The sequence below is a fragment of the Myodes glareolus genome, chromosome 7 (assembly GCF_982192425.1).
Source record: "Myodes glareolus chromosome 7, mMyoGla1.1, whole genome shotgun sequence".
Classification (NCBI taxonomy): Eukaryota; Metazoa; Chordata; class Mammalia; order Rodentia; family Cricetidae; genus Myodes; species Myodes glareolus.
The window spans coordinates 90,658,885-90,679,058 of NC_142032.1; the positions used below are offsets into that span (position 1 = coordinate 90,658,885).

The 20,174-nt window shown below is 46.2% G+C and overlaps 1 protein-coding gene across 1 annotated transcript in view; it reads right to left on the reverse strand.

Annotated features, from left to right (window-relative positions):
- Positions 1–20,174, reverse strand: part of Spon1 (spondin 1) — a 300,422-nt gene that overhangs the window by 259,242 nt on the left and 21,006 nt on the right. Inside the window, exon 2 of the mRNA XM_048460302.3 lies at positions 17,280–17,386. Within this exon, the coding sequence (XP_048316259.3) occupies positions 17,280–17,386 (107 nt within the window). The remainder of the gene's footprint in view (positions 1–17,279; positions 17,387–20,174) is intronic.

The following is a 20,174-nucleotide window of genomic DNA, read 5'->3' on the forward strand; positions in this document are numbered from 1 at the left end:
GAACTGGGAGAGGCGTACAGGATTGTGTCCCTCGCCCAGAACTTCTCCCTAGCATGGACTTATATTTGAAAAGCATTCAAAAGCTTCAAAAGAAACAGCTTTGCTGGATGTAGCAACACACACTTCCAATCCTAGTACTTGGAAAACTGGGGCAGGAACATGGAGAATTTGAGACAGTTTGGCTTTCTAGAAAGTTCCAGGTCAGTCAGGACTCTATATCAAGACCTAGAATCAGAACAAAACTCAGAACCAAACAAAAAGAACCAATTACTTTACCATGTTTGTTGCTCTCCTTTCTCCCAAATACACAGCAACTAGACCTAGGCTTTGCCTTTCTTCCTGTAAAAAAAGCACCTTCCATGATGGGGAATTACTGCTGTGTAAGCCTGGGCAAGTAAAAACTTCTCTGAATCTATTCTCTCATCAGTAAAGTACTCACAACTTGTTTCTCATAGATCTGCTAGTGACAAATAGGACTGAGGCAGACGGGGATATGATATAGTATCTGGTATGCAGTAGGAGCTTAATAAATACAGCCGTGATTAAAGTGGCCTGGAAATGAGCATTGTTCGAGCCTGCAGAAAAATGGCACATTCTAGGCTTAACTGGAGCCACAACTCACAAAACTGCACCATCTTAAAAGTTGTTGGCATGTCCGGGCACTTCTGAGCTCTTCCTTGCTTTCTGCTTCCCAAGATGGAGCGCTGGGAGATGCTGGAGAAGACGGTCCCAGGCCGCCGAGGGCCCTCGGTGGCAGAGCATTTGCCTAGCATGCCTACACTCTCGAGTTGCTCTCCAGCACTAGAAAACAGAAATTATACAGTCCACAGGATTCTCAAGTTGAGCGAACTGGGCACCTACAAGTGTGTTTCAGAATAGCACTGTGGCCTGAGCCGAGTGGTGCGTGAGCTGAATCCACCTCAGCAAGACCCGACCAATATCCAGGCAACAAGTTAATGGAACTTCTGGCAAGAGCGATTGCAAATCCATCAGTGAGTCAGAGAATTTGAGGGAACAATTGTCAAAAAGTGCCTCATTCTCTCTCTCATTCCCCCCAAAAGAGCCCAATTAGATTAATTTGCCTTCTCACCAGAGTGTGGCTCTGTAATGACTAATTATTACCGCATTAGTCATAGTCAGGGTTGGTGTTCCCAAACCTGGAGCAGCGTAGAGCTTGGCTTGACGGAAGCAGAGCAGCAACTCTTGGGAACGAACTTGGAGGAACACGGCATTCAGAGCAGTGGGTCTCCGTGAGGACAAATTGGTTCCTGGGGAACGACTGACAATAACTGGGAACATTTTGACTATCGTGGCTGCTGAAGTGTGGGTGTTTGAAGAAAGGGGTGCCGCCATACATTCTGCAATAGACAGTAGAGCCACCACCAACAAAATTATATGATTTCACACTTCAATAGAACCCTGCTTAGACCGCAGAGATGTGGGGGGCAAGGAGAAGGGAGAGGCACATAAGGAAACCGAAGGATGAAATAAAGATTAAAAACCCTGGGAGACTTGAGAGGTGAAGGAGTGAGGGTGTAGGGAGTGACCAGTTCTCTGTGAGTCTGCGAGGACATGTGGATGTCCCTCTCAGGGGACAAGGATGCGCCCACCGACATCAAGGAGGTCACTGATATCCACTTGGGGAGGATAATGAGACTGCATTCATTCCTTTTCTCACCGGTCTATCAAAACACCTAACAAGAGCGAGTGGAGGAAGGAAGGCCTTATTTTGGCTCACAGGTGATGGGTACAGTCCGCCATGGCATGGTAATACCATCAGCAATGGCAGCAGAAGCTTGAAGCAGCAGGTCACATTGCATTCAGTGCCATGAGTCAGAGAGAGGGAGGTAAATGCGGATGCCAGCCCAGGGGATGGTGTTGGCCACATTTAGGGTGAGTCTTCCTACCTGGTTAACCCAGTCTGGAAGTCCCCTCACGGACAAGCCTAGAAGGTTGTCTCCTAGGTGATTCTAGAACCTGCCAAATTTTCAGCCAATATCATCCAACGCTAGGGTTAAATCCAGACTGATGGAAATCAGAAAGTGGACGGACAGTGAAGGTCTAGGGAAACACATAGGCATACTCCTCTGGAGGACGCGGGTCTGCAGAGGGACAGACAAGGAGGCAGTGACTGGAAGAAAGGGGTCCTAGGACCTCTTCCAAATGATATGGATTTTAAGCTCTGATTTCTATGTCACTATGACCCCTGATTATTTTTCTAAATAAAGCCATGCTTCTCTTTCACCTCGGCTGATTTGCGGGATGTATATCAATCTGTTCTCCGTTGCTATAATAAAATCTCTGTGACTGGTTACTACATAAATAAAAAAGGGTTGCTTCTCTAAGAGGCTTGAAGGCTGAGTCAGAGATCAGTCATTCCTCTCAGTTTCTGTTTCATCTCTAGTGAGGGTTCCCTGGACTGCATCACAACATGGAGAAATGGAAGGAGCTCGAGCCTTGTATAAGGGACCACGTGTAAGGGATAGATACACTTACGTTATCTTGTTTTTATGAAAGCTATCTCACTCTGCAAAGTCAGCGCTGGTCCCCTCTGAGGGGCTGCCTCATGGTCTAATTAATTATTCACAGTAGCTCTACCTTGCCCAGGTCCTACAGCCTCAACACTACCACAGTGGGAACAAGTGTGTAGCACAGGACTTCTGAGAGACAAATCCCATCCAAGCCATCTCGGTGCAAAGCACCACCGCCTGTTCACTCAGCTACTACATCAGGTTCTTGAGACCTGATGGGGAAAGTGACAGGTCCGGGGAAGGGTGGCCCTCCTCCAGAGTATCTGCATTTCTTTGTCAGGCAATCCTTCAGGGTGTCCACCTCCCCCGGACCCCATCCCATTCTCCTGTGCTTTTGTCCCTAGCCTGTCTCCTCTGTTCTCAGCCCTGTCCCCTCCCACGTGCAGGTCATCTGGCTATTGCCTCCTTGAGAATCATTTGTTGAACAAGTTTCAGGGCTGGCTTTGACCAACATGGTGACAGTTTATTTTCTTTAAAGAGCAACCAGATACCCATAGGAGAGCTGTGGAAATGCGGAGTCCTCAGCCCTGATGCCTGTCCCTTTAGGTGGACAGGAGCAATCTGAATAATCCCGAGAGGGCGGTATTACTATAAAACTTGGAATCATGTGTAGACCACCCACTGAATTCTCCCCACCCTCCTTCTTCCTCCTTCCTCTTTTGACCCTCCTTCCTCCTCTTCCTGCTCTTCTTCCTTCTGCCCCTCATTCCTTCTCCTTTTTCCTCTTTCTCTTTCTCCTCTTTTCTCCTCATTCTTCCTCTTTCTGCCCCCTTCCTTCTCCTTCTTCTCTTGCTTCCTCCCCCTCCTTCTTTCTCCTTCTGCTCCTTCTCCTCCAGCTTCTCTCCCTCTTGTTCCTCCTGCTCCTCCCACTCCTGCTCCTCCCACTCCTGCTCCTCCCACTCCTGCTCCTGACTCTCCTCCTCCTGCTCCTACTGCTCCTCCTTCTCTTCCTTCTGTTCCTCCTCCTGCTGTTCCTCCTCATTCTTCTCAAGTTGGCATGTATTTTGGTCACCATATTTTGGACCCACACCAAGAAAAAAAGGTAAGAGTCAGATATGATAACAATATTTCTAAAATTCTAACATGAGGGAGGCTAAGGCATCAAAGTCTAGAGTTTGGTCCACCCTGGGCTGCAAAGTGAGAACCTGATAAGAAAGAGAAGAAGGAAAAGCAAAAGCAGAAAGAGAAAGAACTAAGGTTTCTTTAGAGGACTGCCTTTCTCTAAACTTCTTTCCTCCCCTAGTTTTGTGGCCTATTGATGGTTGGTGGTGATGGTAATGATGATTATGATGGTGATGATGGTGGTGATGATGGTGATGGTCATGGTGATGATGATTATGATGGTGATGATGATGATGGTGATGGGGGTGGTGGTGGTGATGATGATGATGATGATGATGGTGATGATGGTGGTGATGATGGTGATGGTGATGATGATGGTGATGATGATGATGATGATGGTGATGCTGCTGCTGCTGCTAGCAGCATTTGTTGATGACTCATTATGAGCCAGCTACTTACTAGGTCGTTTTTTGCCTTTATTATTCATGTAATTTTCAACTCTTTCCTTTCTCTTTTTCTCTTTGTTTGGTTTTTCCCATTATGCATATAGTGATTCTTCTATAATTTCTCCAGTTCTTGGACATTCTGAATTTGTCCATTCTTTATTCTTTTGTACTTCAGTTGGATGAACCCACAAGCTTCACGGTACTTTCCTAGCCAGGGACTGGTTGGTAAATTGGTCAAAAGTTTTATTCACATCTGATTTCTAGTCCTACCTTTTGACTGTTTCTTAGAGATTTGAATTCTCTGCTTACATCCCACGGGTTCGTGCATGCTGCCCACTCTTTTCACCAGATATTTACCATGGTAATCATAGGAATTTGCTTGTGTGTGTGATTGTATGCTTGTGTGTGTGTGTGTGTGTGTTATGCTTGTGTGTTTAGGTGTGTGTTATGATTGTGTGTGTAGGTGTGTGTGTGTGTGTGTGTGTGTGTGTGTGTGTGTGGCTGTGTTTCTGGTTGAACCTGAAGCTCACTGATTCAGGATAACTTGTCAGAAAACTCCAAGGACTCTCTTGTCTCTGCCTTCCTAGTGTTGCAATACCACACCCCACCTGGATCTTTACATGGGCACAGAAGATCTGAACTCAGTTCCTCATGCTTGTGGACCAACACTTTACTGCGTGAGCCACATACTCAGCCCTCCACTCCTATAGTTATTTTAAATTCTGGTCTACTGATTTCTAAACCTCTGCCTGCCATGTCTTGGTCTGGATCTTAGTCTCTGTAGCCTCCCTCCCCTTTTCCCATCCTCCTCTCTCTCTCCTTTCTTCTATCACATCCCCTGCCCCTTTCTTACATTCTTCTTTCCTTCTGTCCTCCCCTTCTCTTTCTCTCTTTTAGTCACTCTGCATGTTGGCACCTTAAACTTAGTGACAAAAGTTAGTCAGAGCACAATAGGGCAATGGAGCTGAAATAAACCCCTTTGGGAGAGGCATTTATGGTCATCTGATCAGAATCAGGCTATGTTTCAAGTTTGATGTGGCATTTGAAGGCAGAACCTTCAAGGGTCAATATCGTGGTCTTTTGCCGTTGATTTTCCTAGAAGTGCCCTCATAAACAGCCTTGCCACCATCTTAGTTATAACCCATTGCCCTGTGCTGCTGGCAAGAGGAAGCAGTCTTACCCTGGGATTCCGTCTCCTACATTATTGCACTGGAGTCTCTGGGCTGTGACCTTCAGTCTTTTTGACTTCCTTGGAAGACAGGAAAGACAGAAAGGATGGGACTGACTAACAACCCCTCCTCCAGGACAGAAAAGGCTGAGACAGTGAAATAATGGTATTAGGAACTTCATCAAATCTATACAACCCCTTGACTTAATATTATTCCAAACAGTCAGGCAAGGAAACTGAAGCTCAGCAAAGTAAAAAAAAAAAAGGACTGAAGCTCGTAGAGGGTCAATGTATGGTGTGTGATGCTGCTGCTCAAATGTTGAAATCCTATTCTAGGGCCCCAAAGACACCGCATGGACAGCCTGCTTTGGAAAGAACCCAGATGATGATGATGTGTATATGTGTGTGTGTGTGTGTGTGTGTGTGTGTGTGTGAACATGTGTGTATAAGCATGTATGCATACACGTGTGTCCTGGTTAGTTTTTTTTTGTTAGCTTGACACAAGCTAAATGTATCTGGAAGAGGAACTTCAACTGGGAAAAGCCCTCCACCAGACCAGCTTGTAGGCATGTTTATAGTGCATTTTCTTGATTATTGATTGATGTAGGAGGGCACAGACTACTGTGGGTGGTGCCACCTGCTTGTATGTGGTCCTGGATTATGTAATAAAGCAGGGTGGCAAGCCCAGAGGAGCAAGTCAGTAAACAGTGTTCCTCTATGGCTTCTGCTTCAGTTCCTGCCTCCAGGTTCCTGCTCTGTTTGAGTTCCTGCCTTGGCTTCCTGCAGTGATGCACTGTGAGCTGAATAAGCAAGCCAAATAAGCCCTTTCTTCCTGAGTCGATTGTTTATCATGGCAATAGAAAAACAAACTAAGACAGTATGTGCATGTGTGCGTGCATGCGTGTATGTGTGTGTGTGCATGGTGTGTGAGTCTTCATATCAGTACATATGATATAATTCTGGGAAAATCAGCCAGTTCCAGGAAGGAAATCGACAGGAAGTAGGTTATAGAGTCCTGCAGAATCAGAGTCATCTCATTGTTTAAAAACTTCCCGCTTAGGCTGGCTTCCAAAAGGTATACCTAATAAAGTGGCAGATATTTACTAAGTGCCTATTGTGTGCCAAGCACTGCTGGAAAGACCAAAAAGATATGCCGCTGAACCAAACAGTGTCCGTTCCTGGTGAAGCCTGTGCTGCTGTGAGGGAAATTGCTGGGGAGCAACATGCATGTGACATTTCAAGGAATGCTAAGCCAAATCAAACAAACTTCTGGGAACTGAGATTAAGAATGACAAGGAGGGGGCTGAAGAGATGGCTTAGGGGTTAAGAGCACTAGCTGCTCTTCCAGAGGTCCTGAGTTCAGTTCTCAGCAATCACATGGTAGCTCACAACCACCTATAATGAGATCTGGTGTCCTCGTCTGGTGTGAAGGTGTACATGCAGGCAGAAGAACAAACACTGTATCCATCATACATACATACATACATACATACATAATTTCAAAAAAAATGGGCTGGAGAGATGGCTCAGAGTTTAAGAACACTGACTGTTCTTGCCGAGGACCTGAGTTCAATTCCTGCAGCCACACGATGACTCACAACTATCTATAATGAGATCTGGTGCCTCTTCTGGTGTGCAGATGTACATGCAGGCAGAACTTTGTATACATAATAAATACATAAACCTTAAAAAAAAAGGACGATGAGGTAAACCACAGACATAGCATAGTTGGGAGAGTGCTTGTCTAGCCTGCGTGAGGCCCAGAGTTTGATTTCCTGCACCACATATAAACCAGGCAGAGTGACATAGGCCTGTATTCCCAGAACTTTGAAAGATCAGAAATTCAAGGCCATCCCTTGCTACATAGTAGATTTAAGGCCTAGATGGGCTACATGAGATCCTGTCTAAAATAAAACAACTTGTTGGGGTATTGTTTTATAAGTGGATCTTTGATAGGGCTGACACTACAGCAAAAGCCTGTAGAAGTGAGCGACTAGGGTTGTGATGTCAAGAAGAACATTCCAAGTAGAGAGGAGAGGAAGCCAGCTATGAGACAAGTGTCAGTGGCTGAGGATATAGAACTCAGTCACTCTTAAAACCAGTGATCAGCTGCCTTGGATAAACGATACCAAACCTAGGAAAATCTTGAAATGCTAACCAATATTGAGTAATTAGTTTATCAGGGCAAGACTAAGGCCTTCAGCTTCATTTCAAGAAGGAGACTGCATAAGAAAGGGTCTTTTTGGATCTGCTTTAAAAAGCACATGGGAGACACATGCGAACTTCTTGCCGCTGTGTCTTGAATATGGATGACCGTGGACCCTCAGGCACCAGCCAGGGGTCACTGAGACACTCAAGCATCCAAGGAGGTTGGAACCAAAACAAAGAAACTTGGTAAAGACTCTGCAATCTCTGTAAGGAAGCTTCGTGTCAGAGTCCCTACCTGTCCAGGTGCAATGAGAAGCAAGGGTAATGGTGCAACCCCGTGAGAGCCTGGAAACTGCGCGGTTCAGAAAACCTGACTCCACTCAAGAAGAAAGTACTGAAACGTGGTGTTTCGAAGGGCAGAGACTTTAATCTGTTTTACTCATAGCTACATGCTCAGAGCCTAACACATTGCTGGGTTCATTTGCTTTTTTCACAAATACATAAATAAATGAAAAGGTTATCTTTATGAGGATGTTCAATGTTAAATAATTATAATATTTAACATAACCAAAATACCCTAGAGTAGGCCACTGTTTCTGGTGAATGATAACCCATTTACTCCGAATTTAACTCTTTAAAAAAATAAACAGAGCTTTAAGCGCTTAAGACATGCATCATTAAATGCTAGACCTGGAAGAGAGATGCGCTGGTTTTGTCATACAGTGTTCACCCAGAACCTTGCCCAAGCTGGCAATGCTCTGCCACTGAGCTTGACCCTCAGCCCGACCCGCTGCATGGTTAGAACCTCCTTAATAAATGTGCAAAATGTCCTGTGGCTATAAAAGTCATAGGCTACTAAACAATTTTATCATGAACTTGGAAATGATTTCCAGACCTTTAGAAATAGATGTGGAAACAATGCTGCTTCCCATGCAGGAAAGTATGAGGCCAGCTCATGCCAGCATGTGGGCAAGGCCAGACATTCCATCAGCAGCCAGCCATCAACTTGGAAGGCCCTTATCAACCAACCGGCGTGCCAGAGCTTGATGAGACCATGAGAACAGGGAGGCAGTCATGGCCCCAGCTCTGTCTCTTTGCTGATCCCGCGAGTGAATGGAGAGCTAATACATCAGGACAGTGCAGTGTGCAGAGAACCAGAACAGAGCTGCACTGAGCCCTGGAGACCTCAGAGACGGGACAGCGGCAGAGACCCTCAGTAGGATCAAAGGAGACATGGGTGTCAGGAGAGATCCGACTTAGAAGGACTGAGGCCTGTGGCACGGCAGATATATGAAATCATAAACCTGACATGGTCTTTGGAACAATCCAGCAAGGACTTATGGAACCCAGCAATGGACCTCTGACTGTCTTTCCCTCCCTCATAAGAGCAAGAGGGCAGAAATGGAGAAAATGGCACAAACAAACCTAGGGCAGCTAAGTCCTGTTCACTACCATTTACTGGTTCTGTGCCTGGATCAGACTCCTAATTCTGTCTATGTTACCTAGCCTGAAAATGGAGATTAGAGGGTATCCTTGTTGACTTGTATTGCTGTGCAATACAATTGTATTGTATTGTGGTGGTTTGAATGAGACTGGTTACCATAGACTCATACGGTTGCATGCTTAGTCCCCCCAGTTGAAGGAACGACTTGGGAGGGCTTAGGAGATGTGGTCTTGTTGGAGGAGGGTAGGCTTGTTGTCGTTAGAGGTCTCAAAAGCCCACGCCATCCCCAGTTAGCTCTCTCTCTGCCTGTGGTTGTTGTTCCAACATGTGAGCACTCACCTGCTGCTCCAGTGCCATGCTTGCCTGCCTGCTGCCATGCTCCCCTTTGATGATGATGGTCATGAACTCACCCTTTGAAAACACAAGCTCCCAGTAAACTATTTCTTATATAAGTTACCTTGGTCATGGTATCGCTAAACAGCAATAGAAAGGTGATCCATACTGTTTTAGGCACCATGATCAAAAGCACCTTAGGGAGGAAAGGGTTTGTTCGGCTTACAGGTTACAATCCGTCACAGAGGGAAGTCAGAGCAGGAACCTGGAGGCAGGAACTGAACTAAAGGCCATGGAAGGGTGCTGCTTACAAACTTGCCCTCCAGCTACCTTTCTTACATAACACAAAAACCACCTGCCCAGGGGTAACACTTTCCACAGTGGGCTGGGTACCCCGCATCAATCATTAAACAAGAAAACATCCCATAGACCTGCCTACCAGGGCCAATCTGATACAGACTTTTTTGTTTTGTTTTTGTTTTTTTCTTTTTGCTTTTATTTGTTTTTTGAGACAAGGTTTTCCTGTAGCTTTGGAGCTTGTTCTGGAACTTGCTCTTGTAGACCACACTGACCTCGAACTCACAGAGATCCACCTACCTCTGCCTCCCAAGTGCTGGGATTAAAGACATGTGCCATCACCACCCGACTGGAGACATTTTCTTAATGGAGGTTCCCTTTCCCCAGATGACCCTAGTTTGTGTCAAGTTGACAAAAAACTAACTAGCACAGAATGCCCACTGCCTGGGAAGAGAGCTGAGAGAAAATTAATTCATGTTATGTGACAGATATTTTCTGAGCTCTGATGGTGTGGAAGACGTGAACTCAGCACCAAGCGTGTTGTTCTGAAAGAAAGCACAGCTCTTCTCCTCCCAACTTCCCACAGAGAGGAACAGAATTAAAGCACTGTAGGGAACAGAGAGACAGGAGGTACCCAAAGCCCCAGTGTGGGCTTTGAAGACTTTTGTCAAATTAAAATTTGATCTCCACGTCTAGTGATACAGTTCTAAGGATGTTGTTGATTACAGTCAGTAACAGAGCCAGATGTGGTGGTGCCCTATAGTGATATTTTATTTGTGTTTTAATAAATAAAGCTTGCCTGAAGATTGGAGTGCAAAGCTAGCCACACTAGTCAGCCATACAGACCAAACACACACCTTTAATCCCAGTAACCACATTAGTTAGGCATAGAGGCTGGGTGGTGGTGTGCACGCCTTTAATCCCAGCACTAGAGAGGAATAGAAGATGGGAAGAGACAGGAGCTCAGGGCCCAGTCTGCAGTCTGAGGTTTGGTAGAGAGCATTGCAGTCTGGAGTCACGCTGAGGACAGACGTAAGAACTCTCTAGTAGTTTGACTGCTTTGCTTTTCTGATCTTCAGCCCGACCCCAATATCTGCCTCTGGGGTTTTATAATTTGTGCTACAATGCACATCTGCAATCTCCACACTTTGGTGGTGTCTCCTGTGACAGTTCTCTTAGCATCATGGCCCAACAGAAATACTTGTCCCCATTTAAGTTCCTGAAGGGAAGGGGTGGGCCTAACAATGTCACAAGTCTCTAGCTTATTTATTTATTTATTTATTTTCAAAAATCTTGACTGTGACCTGTCAAACCTATCCACGGGAGCATTGACATGTGATGGGTTTTCAGACAGAGCAAGGGAAGGTCTTCACATGCATCTTCCTGTTTCCCTGCTTGTCCAGCCACAAGATTTGTCCACGTCAAGGGACAGCTCAAAACTTACCATCTCCCTACAATTTTTTCTGTCCTTGAACTTTCTGCAAATGACTGTTTTCATTTTTAAGATTTATTTTATTTTTATAAATATGTATGTGAGTCACTGTGTGTGTGTGTGTGTGTGTGTGTGTGTGTGTATGTGTGCGCGCGCGCACGCTCATGTGCATGTGTTGGGTGGGTTTCCTCAGGGGTCAGAAGAAAGCATCAGAATTCCTGGAACTAAAGTTACAAGCAGTTGTGAGTCTCCTGACATGGTGCTGGGAACTGAACTCAGGTCCACTGCAAGAACAGTAACATTTCTAACCCCTGCCTCATAATGTAAATCTGGTTTTAAAAAAAATCCATTGCCGGGGAGATTGTAAGACCTAGGGAGAAGTTAACATTATTGTTTAGCTAAATTGGCATAAGATATGCTGTATTCTATACATTTATGTTGATACCCACAACAAACTCTACTCATAGCGCTAATCAGGGACACCTCTTTCCCTTTTACACCAATAAATGTCTGCCTGGATGTTCATACTGTTCCCTAAAGGTTCAGGGAACACTGCAGAAGAAGAAAAGACAGAATCCAGGAGACACGGAGGAGAGCGGTGAAATGATATTCTCTGGGCAATACACAGCCAGTGCAAGCAGAGACTCAGCATGCGGACGCCTACCCTGGTCTGCACGGAAAGGGGCCCATAGATATCCAGGATAGTGGAGAGACCCAAGGGTCCACGCTTCTCTGCTTAACTGTGTGCTGTTGATAGATCCAGGGAGAAGGGGAGTCATTGTCTTCAACTGTGTACTCACTCACACATCAGGTTCCAAAGATTAGTCCTAAACTGATAGCTACACAAATTTCTCCTGTTAAGTTAACTGGGGCACACACACACACACACACACACACACACACACACACACACACACACCATGAATCTTGGCGAATGAAAGGGATCAAGTGGGAATGTTCGTGATAGGAGGGAAATAAGAGACTGTGGCAGGAGAGAAAAACCACAATGCAGTGTGTGTGTGTGTGTATGTGTGTGTGTGTGCATGTATAGGAAGCTGTCAAAGGACTAAATTATGTTTTTAAAAAGAAAGAAAAGGAGGAGGTCAGCTGAGTGCCAGCATCCCCTTTCTCTGCTTCCTGACCTACCAGGATGTGAACAACCAACTGCCTGCCTCTATGGACAGGAGGTGGCCCCGCTGCCACGAACCTTTGGTGCCATGATGGGAACATACTTGGACGCTGAGCCAAAATTAAGTCTTTTCTCCCTGAGCTACTTCTTTTTTCATTCATTTCAGTCACAGAAATGAGAAAAGTGTGTGTTTGCACCAAAACCACAGAAACGCCCAACTCGTTTGCGTTTGTAGCTGTGGTTCTGAGAATCTGTCCTAATGAAGGTCAAATAAGGAAACTGGTTCTGTGGCTTTATTCCATCTTTTATAGTAGTGAATATAAGTTCAAAAAATCCTAACATCCTTAACACCCTTTAAAATTTAACTACTGTATACATGTGTATAATGTATTTTGATTACCTACACCCCCATTACCCTCTCCCACTGAACACTTATTTCCAAAACGTTCCCCCTCATTGTGTGTGTGTGTGTGTGTGTGTGAGAGAGAGAGAGAGAGAGAGAGAGAGAGACCCACTGAGTTTAATGATGGTTGCTTGCCTGAGCATGGGTGGGAGGGAGGTCATTTACTAGAGCTTGAGGAACTAACCAGTGACCACCACTGAAGAAAGTGCCTCCCTCTCTCCTGGTAGCCATCAACTGTCAATGGTTCCTCAGGGAAGGACAGGACCTCCTTAGCTCCTTCCCCACCCATGATGGTATATTGACTGGCCCGGTTTTGCACAGGTCTTGTGCAGGTAGCCGCAGCTGCTGTGAGCCCACAGTGCAACAGCCAGTCCTGACCAGGGGACAGCATTTTACATCACCCTTCACATCAGGCAGGGGACGTTAATGTAATGAGAAGAAAATCTCTTTCAGATACAGTTTCTGAGAATAAGTGTGCAACAGCATTTCAGCTTTAGAAAAGTGTGTCAAAACTTCTTTTGGAGTTCTAAAATGGTTCAGAACCCATTAGATGCTAATAAACTTTTATTGTTGGTGATGAGGTCGCGGAAACATATTTTAGGAATACAGAAGAATTAAAGGCTTTTTGTTTGCAAGAATTGGGGCTCATCTCGGGCGAATGTTCATTAGACTATCTCTGTTTGACTAGTTTACACTCACAGGTCCTGAGTCAAACATAAAGCGGTGGTGTAATAACTTCAACTTCAGTGCAAATGGTGTGCTGAAAATTTTGTCAGTAAATATGTGTGCCCAACCCTGTGCTGAGCAGATTTGCTGAGGGTGGAGAATACAGCAACAAAGGAGATAACTACAAACCCACCTCCTGGAAGGCTAGGCGAAGGAATGGAAAACACACATATCTGCAACTGAAACAGATAAGGCAGTGTGTCATTGGTAATAAGCACAAAGAACAAAGAATCCAGCTCAGGGTCAGAGTGGTGGGGGGCGGTGTAGTTTTAAATGGGGGTGGGGAATCAAAACCCAGCTCCTTTGGAAGAGGACATCTGGGGCTGAGACCTGCTGGAAGCAAGAGAGCGAGTTAGACTGTTCTGGGCCTGGGACCAGGGAGCAGTGTGTTTTTAGTGAGCTGAATTGTTAAGATTGGCGAGTTCACTTTTGTACAGACAGTGCGGTCTCTGAACTCCTTGTCAGTCGCAATTAGCCATGAGTACACCCAGCTAGCTCATAAAGAGCTCCAGTATCTCTCCCACTCTGGCAGCTAGACACCCTCGTGTGCCAACACAGCCACCCTGAACCCACGACTGGAGCAGAGGAGGGGACCCCAGCTCTTCTCAAGGACATCTGCAGCAGCCAGCAGAGCAGTAACCCTTTCCTCTCCACCGAGCCCAAGGCAGCTTCTTGCTTCTGTTGCTTTTACATGTGGTGGGTGAGTCTGGCTTTTCTGCTAAGTCCTCAGGCATTGAGAAGCATAACAACCTAGCTGACACCACCTTCGAACCAGGAAGATGAGGGCAGCAAGATGGTTCAGCAGGTAATAAGGGTGCCTGCCGCCAAGCCTGATGACCGAAGTTCAATGCCCAGCCCAACTGTGGAAAGAGAGAGCTAACTCCTGCAAGTTTTCTGCCACCCCATCCCTTCCACATACATATGAGTAAACATTTTTTAAAAATGTTTAAAAGTAATATGTGATTCTTTATCTAGAGTTACACAAAAATTAAAAAAAAATATTTTCTTTAATGTGTCTGAGTGTCTTGTCTGCATGTATGTATATGCACATGTGAGGCTGGTTCCCACAAAAGGCATTGGATCCCCTGGGGCTGGGGCTACAGACCGTTGTGAGCCATCACGTGGGTGCTGTGAACAAACCAGGGTCCTCTGCAAGAGCACCAAGCACTCGTAACTGCTTGGCCATCTCTCCAGCCCCAGGTTGTGCAAATTTCGCTGTTATGAAGTCCTTGTGGTTTTCAGGGAGGGAAGGTATCAGATGAAAATGTGTATCTAGCTATTGTTTGAATGCCATTTTCAAAGATGGCAGTGGTGATTATAATTCTTCTATTTCTATTCGAGTGGGTGGCTTGGCTTCCACCTGTCAGCTATAGAGGCTGACTTAACTGGATGATGGCAAGGAGGGCACAGCAAGCTTCACCAGGTCGGGACAACTCTGCCTTACCATGGTCCCCAGTGCTGAGCTCAGTCAGCGCCTGGCACAGGAAGCACCCAATAAGTGAATAAATGAACAAGTCAATCAGTCAAGGAAAGGTGACAGCTCTCAAATGTGTTCACATGTAGCTCTCACATGCTACAGCGGGAAGGTGCAGGAGAGGTAAGCTGGGAATCTGGTCCATGACCTCGTCCACACACAACTAATCCCATAAACCAGGAGAACCAGTGGAATGTGCATTTAATGGCTCAAAGGTAAGGTGAGAAACAAGACATTTGTTATGAGAGAAGCATATTAGTCCAGCCTGTGGAGCTTGGCGGTATCAGCCTGTTCTGACTTAGTGCCATGAAGGTTCAGTTATATCCTGGGAGAAATGGGAATGCCAACCCTGACTTCAGAAGGTTGTTACAAAAATGAAATAAAATTATATTCCTTCAGGAACCCTGTACACACACTGCTGTCACACACACACACACACACACACACACACACACACACACACACACACGGCCTCCTTTTTGCCCTGAACAAGTACATGCCAATTGCCACACCATGGTTATAAACAGAAAGGTAGAGCCTGGACTGGATTTGAATCTCAGCTTTATCACACAGAGCTTGGTGGCTTTAGGGAAGTTACTTACTTTGAGACCCCAAACACATCCACTGTGTAGAGAGAGCAACAGTGCTCACTCATCACTGAGGATCGTGTCAACAGAAACCAGAAAGTACCCGACTCCCAAGTATGATGGCCCGGTAGATGTAACTATCATAATCGGTGTTTTCATGTTCTTACCCACTCTGCTCCCCAGGGCTGGTGAAGACAATCAGAAGACAGATATCAGAAGATGGATGTGCCCCTGTTATGACTGCTGAAGGAGGCATGGGTTCCTCAATGTCTCATGGAACCCAAGGTTCTCAATCCACAGGTTCCCCAGAAGGCTTGTTAAAATACAGGGGCAGACCCTGCTCTGAGGCCTGACTCATCTAGTCTCCGTGGGCTGAGATTCTGCATTTATAAGTTCCCACTTACCGCGGATGCTTCTGATAACACCACCGTGGCCAGGTAACAAAAATAGCGTGCCAGAAGCCCCAAGGGAAAAATGAGGAAAAATCAGGAAGAGATACGAAGCTCAAAGAAGAGTTCCAAGCCTCAGGTAAGGCATGCTAAGATAAGAGACAGCCCTTGGCGCAGAGCCGGGCAGGCAGCAAGCACACGGGTGGTGGTATTATGGAGTCACACTTTTACATGCCTGCTGAGAGTTCCTTTCCATGAAAGGCTGGCTAAATGGGCATAGAGCTAACAATTTCACTAAACTAGAAGCATGGACTCCCGTGCATAGAAAAGAGACTTAGTGGAGCGTGATGGTGACCACTGTAACTCCAACACTCAGAGAGCTGAAGCAAGAGGATGTCCATGACTTTGACAGCAGCCTGGGCTACATAGTTAGCACCAGGGAATCTAGGACCACATGGCAAGATCATGTTCCTTTCCCCCCAATGAACAAACAAATCAAAGAGACAGCAAGACAGATCGTTAGACAAGAACACTTTCTACCAAGGGTGAAGCCTTGAGTTCAGTTCCCAGAACCCACGTGGTGGAAGGTGAGAACCAGCTCCCGACGGTTGTCCTCTGACCTCCACTGCGTGCCACGGCACACACATGTATGCGTGCACACACAAATGAATAGATGTTTTTAAAACATAAAAAGTTAAAGTTAGAAGGTTCAACTTGTAATTACAAGCTGGTCCCAGGTGATTAAAAGACACTAATGGACAAGCTGTTTGGGGCAGGGTCTCGTGAGTAGCTCACACATCACACCAGAGTCCCCAGCAGCCAGCTCTGAGTGTAAGCATTCTCCTGGCTTCTCATTTTCTCTTCTGAGTTTGCAAATGCCAGACAAAAACGAATGCCAGAACAACAGAAAATGGAGACCAGAAATGATCAGGATCGATTCGGCCAGAACTCCCGCTAGGATCACCGCAGCCCTTTTGGGATGTGTTCTGACATCTAGCTGGAGAGGGATCAGTGTTCCTGCCATCCTCCCTTGGAAGAATATTCCACAGTGAAATATGACTTATTGTCAGGGCCTTGCCTCTGAGCTTCCCTTTCTTCTCCTGACCCACTTTCGTTTTGCTGTGGCCTTCGGCAGAGTGGCGGGCAGAACCGCCTCTCCCACACCCCTCACTTCTCTTCATAGACCACCACCTCCTAAACGTGTCTGCTCATTTAGCCAAGCAAAGCATGTGTAATTTTTTTAACCTTCCCTCACAAATCAGCCTCCACACTCCCTTAGCATCCTTTCCCTGGGCTTTGAACCCCCTCCAGCCTGACTGTCCCAAGCTCTTGTTCTGGTCAATCACAAGATGCCTACTTCAGGGGAAGCAGCAGGCCAGAGCCAGGTTCTAAGCACTCGCTCCACATTGCACTGCCTGTTGCCAAGGGTACAGAGAGCCCAGCGCCGCCCAGCAGTGGGATCTGCCAGAGTGAAACAAGGCCTGCTGGGTGACCAAGCCCGCTCAAGCAGACCTGCAGCCTTTGCTACCAATCGAGGGGTCCTTCTAGTGGAGGCGGCCCACTTGGCCGCCATCAAGGAAGCACGCGAAAGCTGCACAAGAGGCCTTAACCTCTCCTTTTACATAGACTCCTCCACATAGCCCAAGTTCACTTGGTTTCTACCTGCCAGGCGGGCAAGGCCACTGGAAAAGGCAATGAGTGGTGTCTTACCTGGAAGGTGCCAGCATGGTCTTCTTCTTTGTCGCCTTCTCTGTTCTCTTTGAGGGCAATCAGTGTGAAGCCTCTGAAGTAGGAGGGAGGAGCGGCAGAGAGTGTCACTGCAAGAGGCAAGAAAGCCACTGTTAGCACAGCAGTCAATTGTGTGCCCTTTAACTTATAGGACCAGAACTGAGTACTCTGTCAACATCCCATCCCTGCGGAGTACAGGGGCCGGGGGAGGATGAGAAAGGCTTAGCTCCCTCTTCTATATAAGAGATTGTAAAATGCCAGATCTGAAGTCTGATCTGAAAATCCTTTTTATATTTATTTCTTTACTTATTTGTCTATTTATTTTTTTTGAGACAGATCCTCATTGTGTAGTCCAAGCTGGTCTCAAATTATTCACCCTCATCTTGCCAGGACCTCCCAAGCATCCTCAAAATTTCCTGCCCCGCTCAGGCAGAGGTAAGGTGAGCTCTGTCTTAATAATCATTATATGATTATTATATATGTCTTAATCATTATATATGTCTTAATAATGTCTCAATTTGATAAGGATCACCCTGGTCAGAAACTCCCATCTTGACAATTATCTCATCCTGCTATACTTCTATTAGGGTGACCCAAGAGGAGTCCAGATTCCTTTCGGATGTCTTGAGTGACACATATTGTTCCCTGGCCTTGTGCTTATCTTCTGTAACCCCAACTATACCGCCCCTCCCATCCCCAGCCCCCAGGTGCTTGCCTAAGTTCTGCCCCTGGTGTCATGCACACTCAACATATACCTGTTTCCAAGTCTGCCTCCCACAGGCTTTACCTACAGCCTTCCTCTCTCCCTCTCCCTTCCCTGCCTGCCAAATCAAGGGATCCAGCAGAAGTTTGAGTTCATGCAAAAAAGCAGAGAGGTTTTCATTCCCTCTGTATCCACACAACCCAACACCGGGATCTAAGACAGGTTCAAGTTTCTTCAGATGAATATGTATCTTTATCCTGTGTTCTAGACTCTGGACTTTAGATTTAGGCTGAAAGGTTGTTGGAACCTGCAGGGATCCTCTAGTTCAGGGTTCCAATGTCTCTGGTAAGGAACCAAGACGGAGAGGTCAACAGACACTTTCAAGGTCGCTGAATTAGGAGTTTTCTCCCTAGCTTAACACTCCACCCATGAACTCATGCCCTGAATGTATTCATCATGATATGGCTCTTTTTAAAGTATTGACTGATTTGTCTGAAGTTTAAAAATCAATGCATTTAGCTTACATCATTGACATAATTCTGCTACACCATTTCCCTTCTGGGAGGAGCATGTGGTCTTCTAACTCCCTAAAATAGACACAGCAATACAAACAGTAAAGCCACGACCTAATCACTCTAAAATTGCAAACAATAGGACCACTATCTCAGATAACAGAGTGATGCTCGTGAGCCACCAATACAAAGATATCTCACAGGACTTCAAAGGCACATAAAGTACAAATATAGGAGCTGGAGAGATGGCCCGGCAGTTAAGAGCACTGGCTGTTCTTCCAGAGGACCCAGGTTCCATTCCCAGTTAGCACACAAAACCTACAACTGCGGTCCCAGGGAATCTGATGCCCTCTTCTGGCTTCCGCAGACACCAGGCATATATGGTGCACACATATATACACAGGAAACACACACACATGCGCGTGTGTGCGCACACACACACACACTCACATACACACAAACACACACGCACACACACTAAAATAAAATAAAAATTAAATTTAAAAATTCCAAATATCATACTGTTAGTGGTCAGTTCATCTCACAAAAGTAAAGGCACATCCTGCCTGGCTATATCCATCTATTTAAAAAATTCAATAGAAAGTTGGGAAGAAAGAATGACGGAGAAACAGGAGTAATAAAAGGTGTGGGGCTCAGAAGTCAATAGTTCTGGGAGCTCTGTGAGAAAGGATCAGACTCTGAAGGCCCTGGGATGGAAGGAGGACAGGAGGGGACAGAGCTGCTGGCAGCAAGGATGCCCCTGGGACTGATGGATCTTGACATCCATTGTGAGGACTGTCCTCACATCACCAGAGCCTCTTACAGAAGCCCCAGCTCTCTTCCATCGAGAACAGTCACCTCGAAGGGTTCTTTGCATTCTGCAGTAGTTTGAATAGAAATGGCCCCATAGACTCAAGTGCTTGAATGCTTGGTCCATACAGAGTGGCACTATTAGGAGATGTGGCCTTGCTGAAGGAAGTGTGTCACCATGGAGGTGGGCTTTGAGTCTCGAAAGATCAAGTCAGGCCACTGTGCTATGCAGCCTCCTTTTGCTGCCTAAGAAGCAAGATGCGGAACTCTGGGCTTCTCCAGCACCATGTCTGCCTGCATGCCCTGCCAGTCACAGTCCCACGGCCCACCTCCTGGATTCACCCACTGGCAGTTTCGGAAAAGCCCCACCAGCCCACCCTATAGACATTTTCTTACGCTACTCATAGACCTGTGACATTCAATTTCTTCCATTCCTTCAAAACTTCAGAAACGGGTATATTCCTTCCTTTTGCATGATCCTTCCTTTGACCTCACCATAAAGACCTGAGCCCTCTTCAGAGGGAAAATGCTCACAGTTCTCCCCTGGAAGGGATGCTGGCCCTCCCTGGTATCTGGCTGAAGCAGGTCCTCACAGACACGGGGCCTTGGGCCTCCAGTATTTTTTTTTCCTTCCTAATGTCTGACATAAGAAGATCGCTGAGCCCAATAAGAGCAAAATCCAGAGAAGGATCCAGAAGATCACTTCCTTCCCTGCACCTGGAGCCATTGGTCCTCAGGTTTGCATCACCAGAGCCATGCTTGCCAAACCTGGCTCCAAGGAAAATGTGACCCAAATGTGGAGCTGTGAATGGAGCTACAGCAGCCCCTGGCTAGAAAGAAAGACTGGCTTTA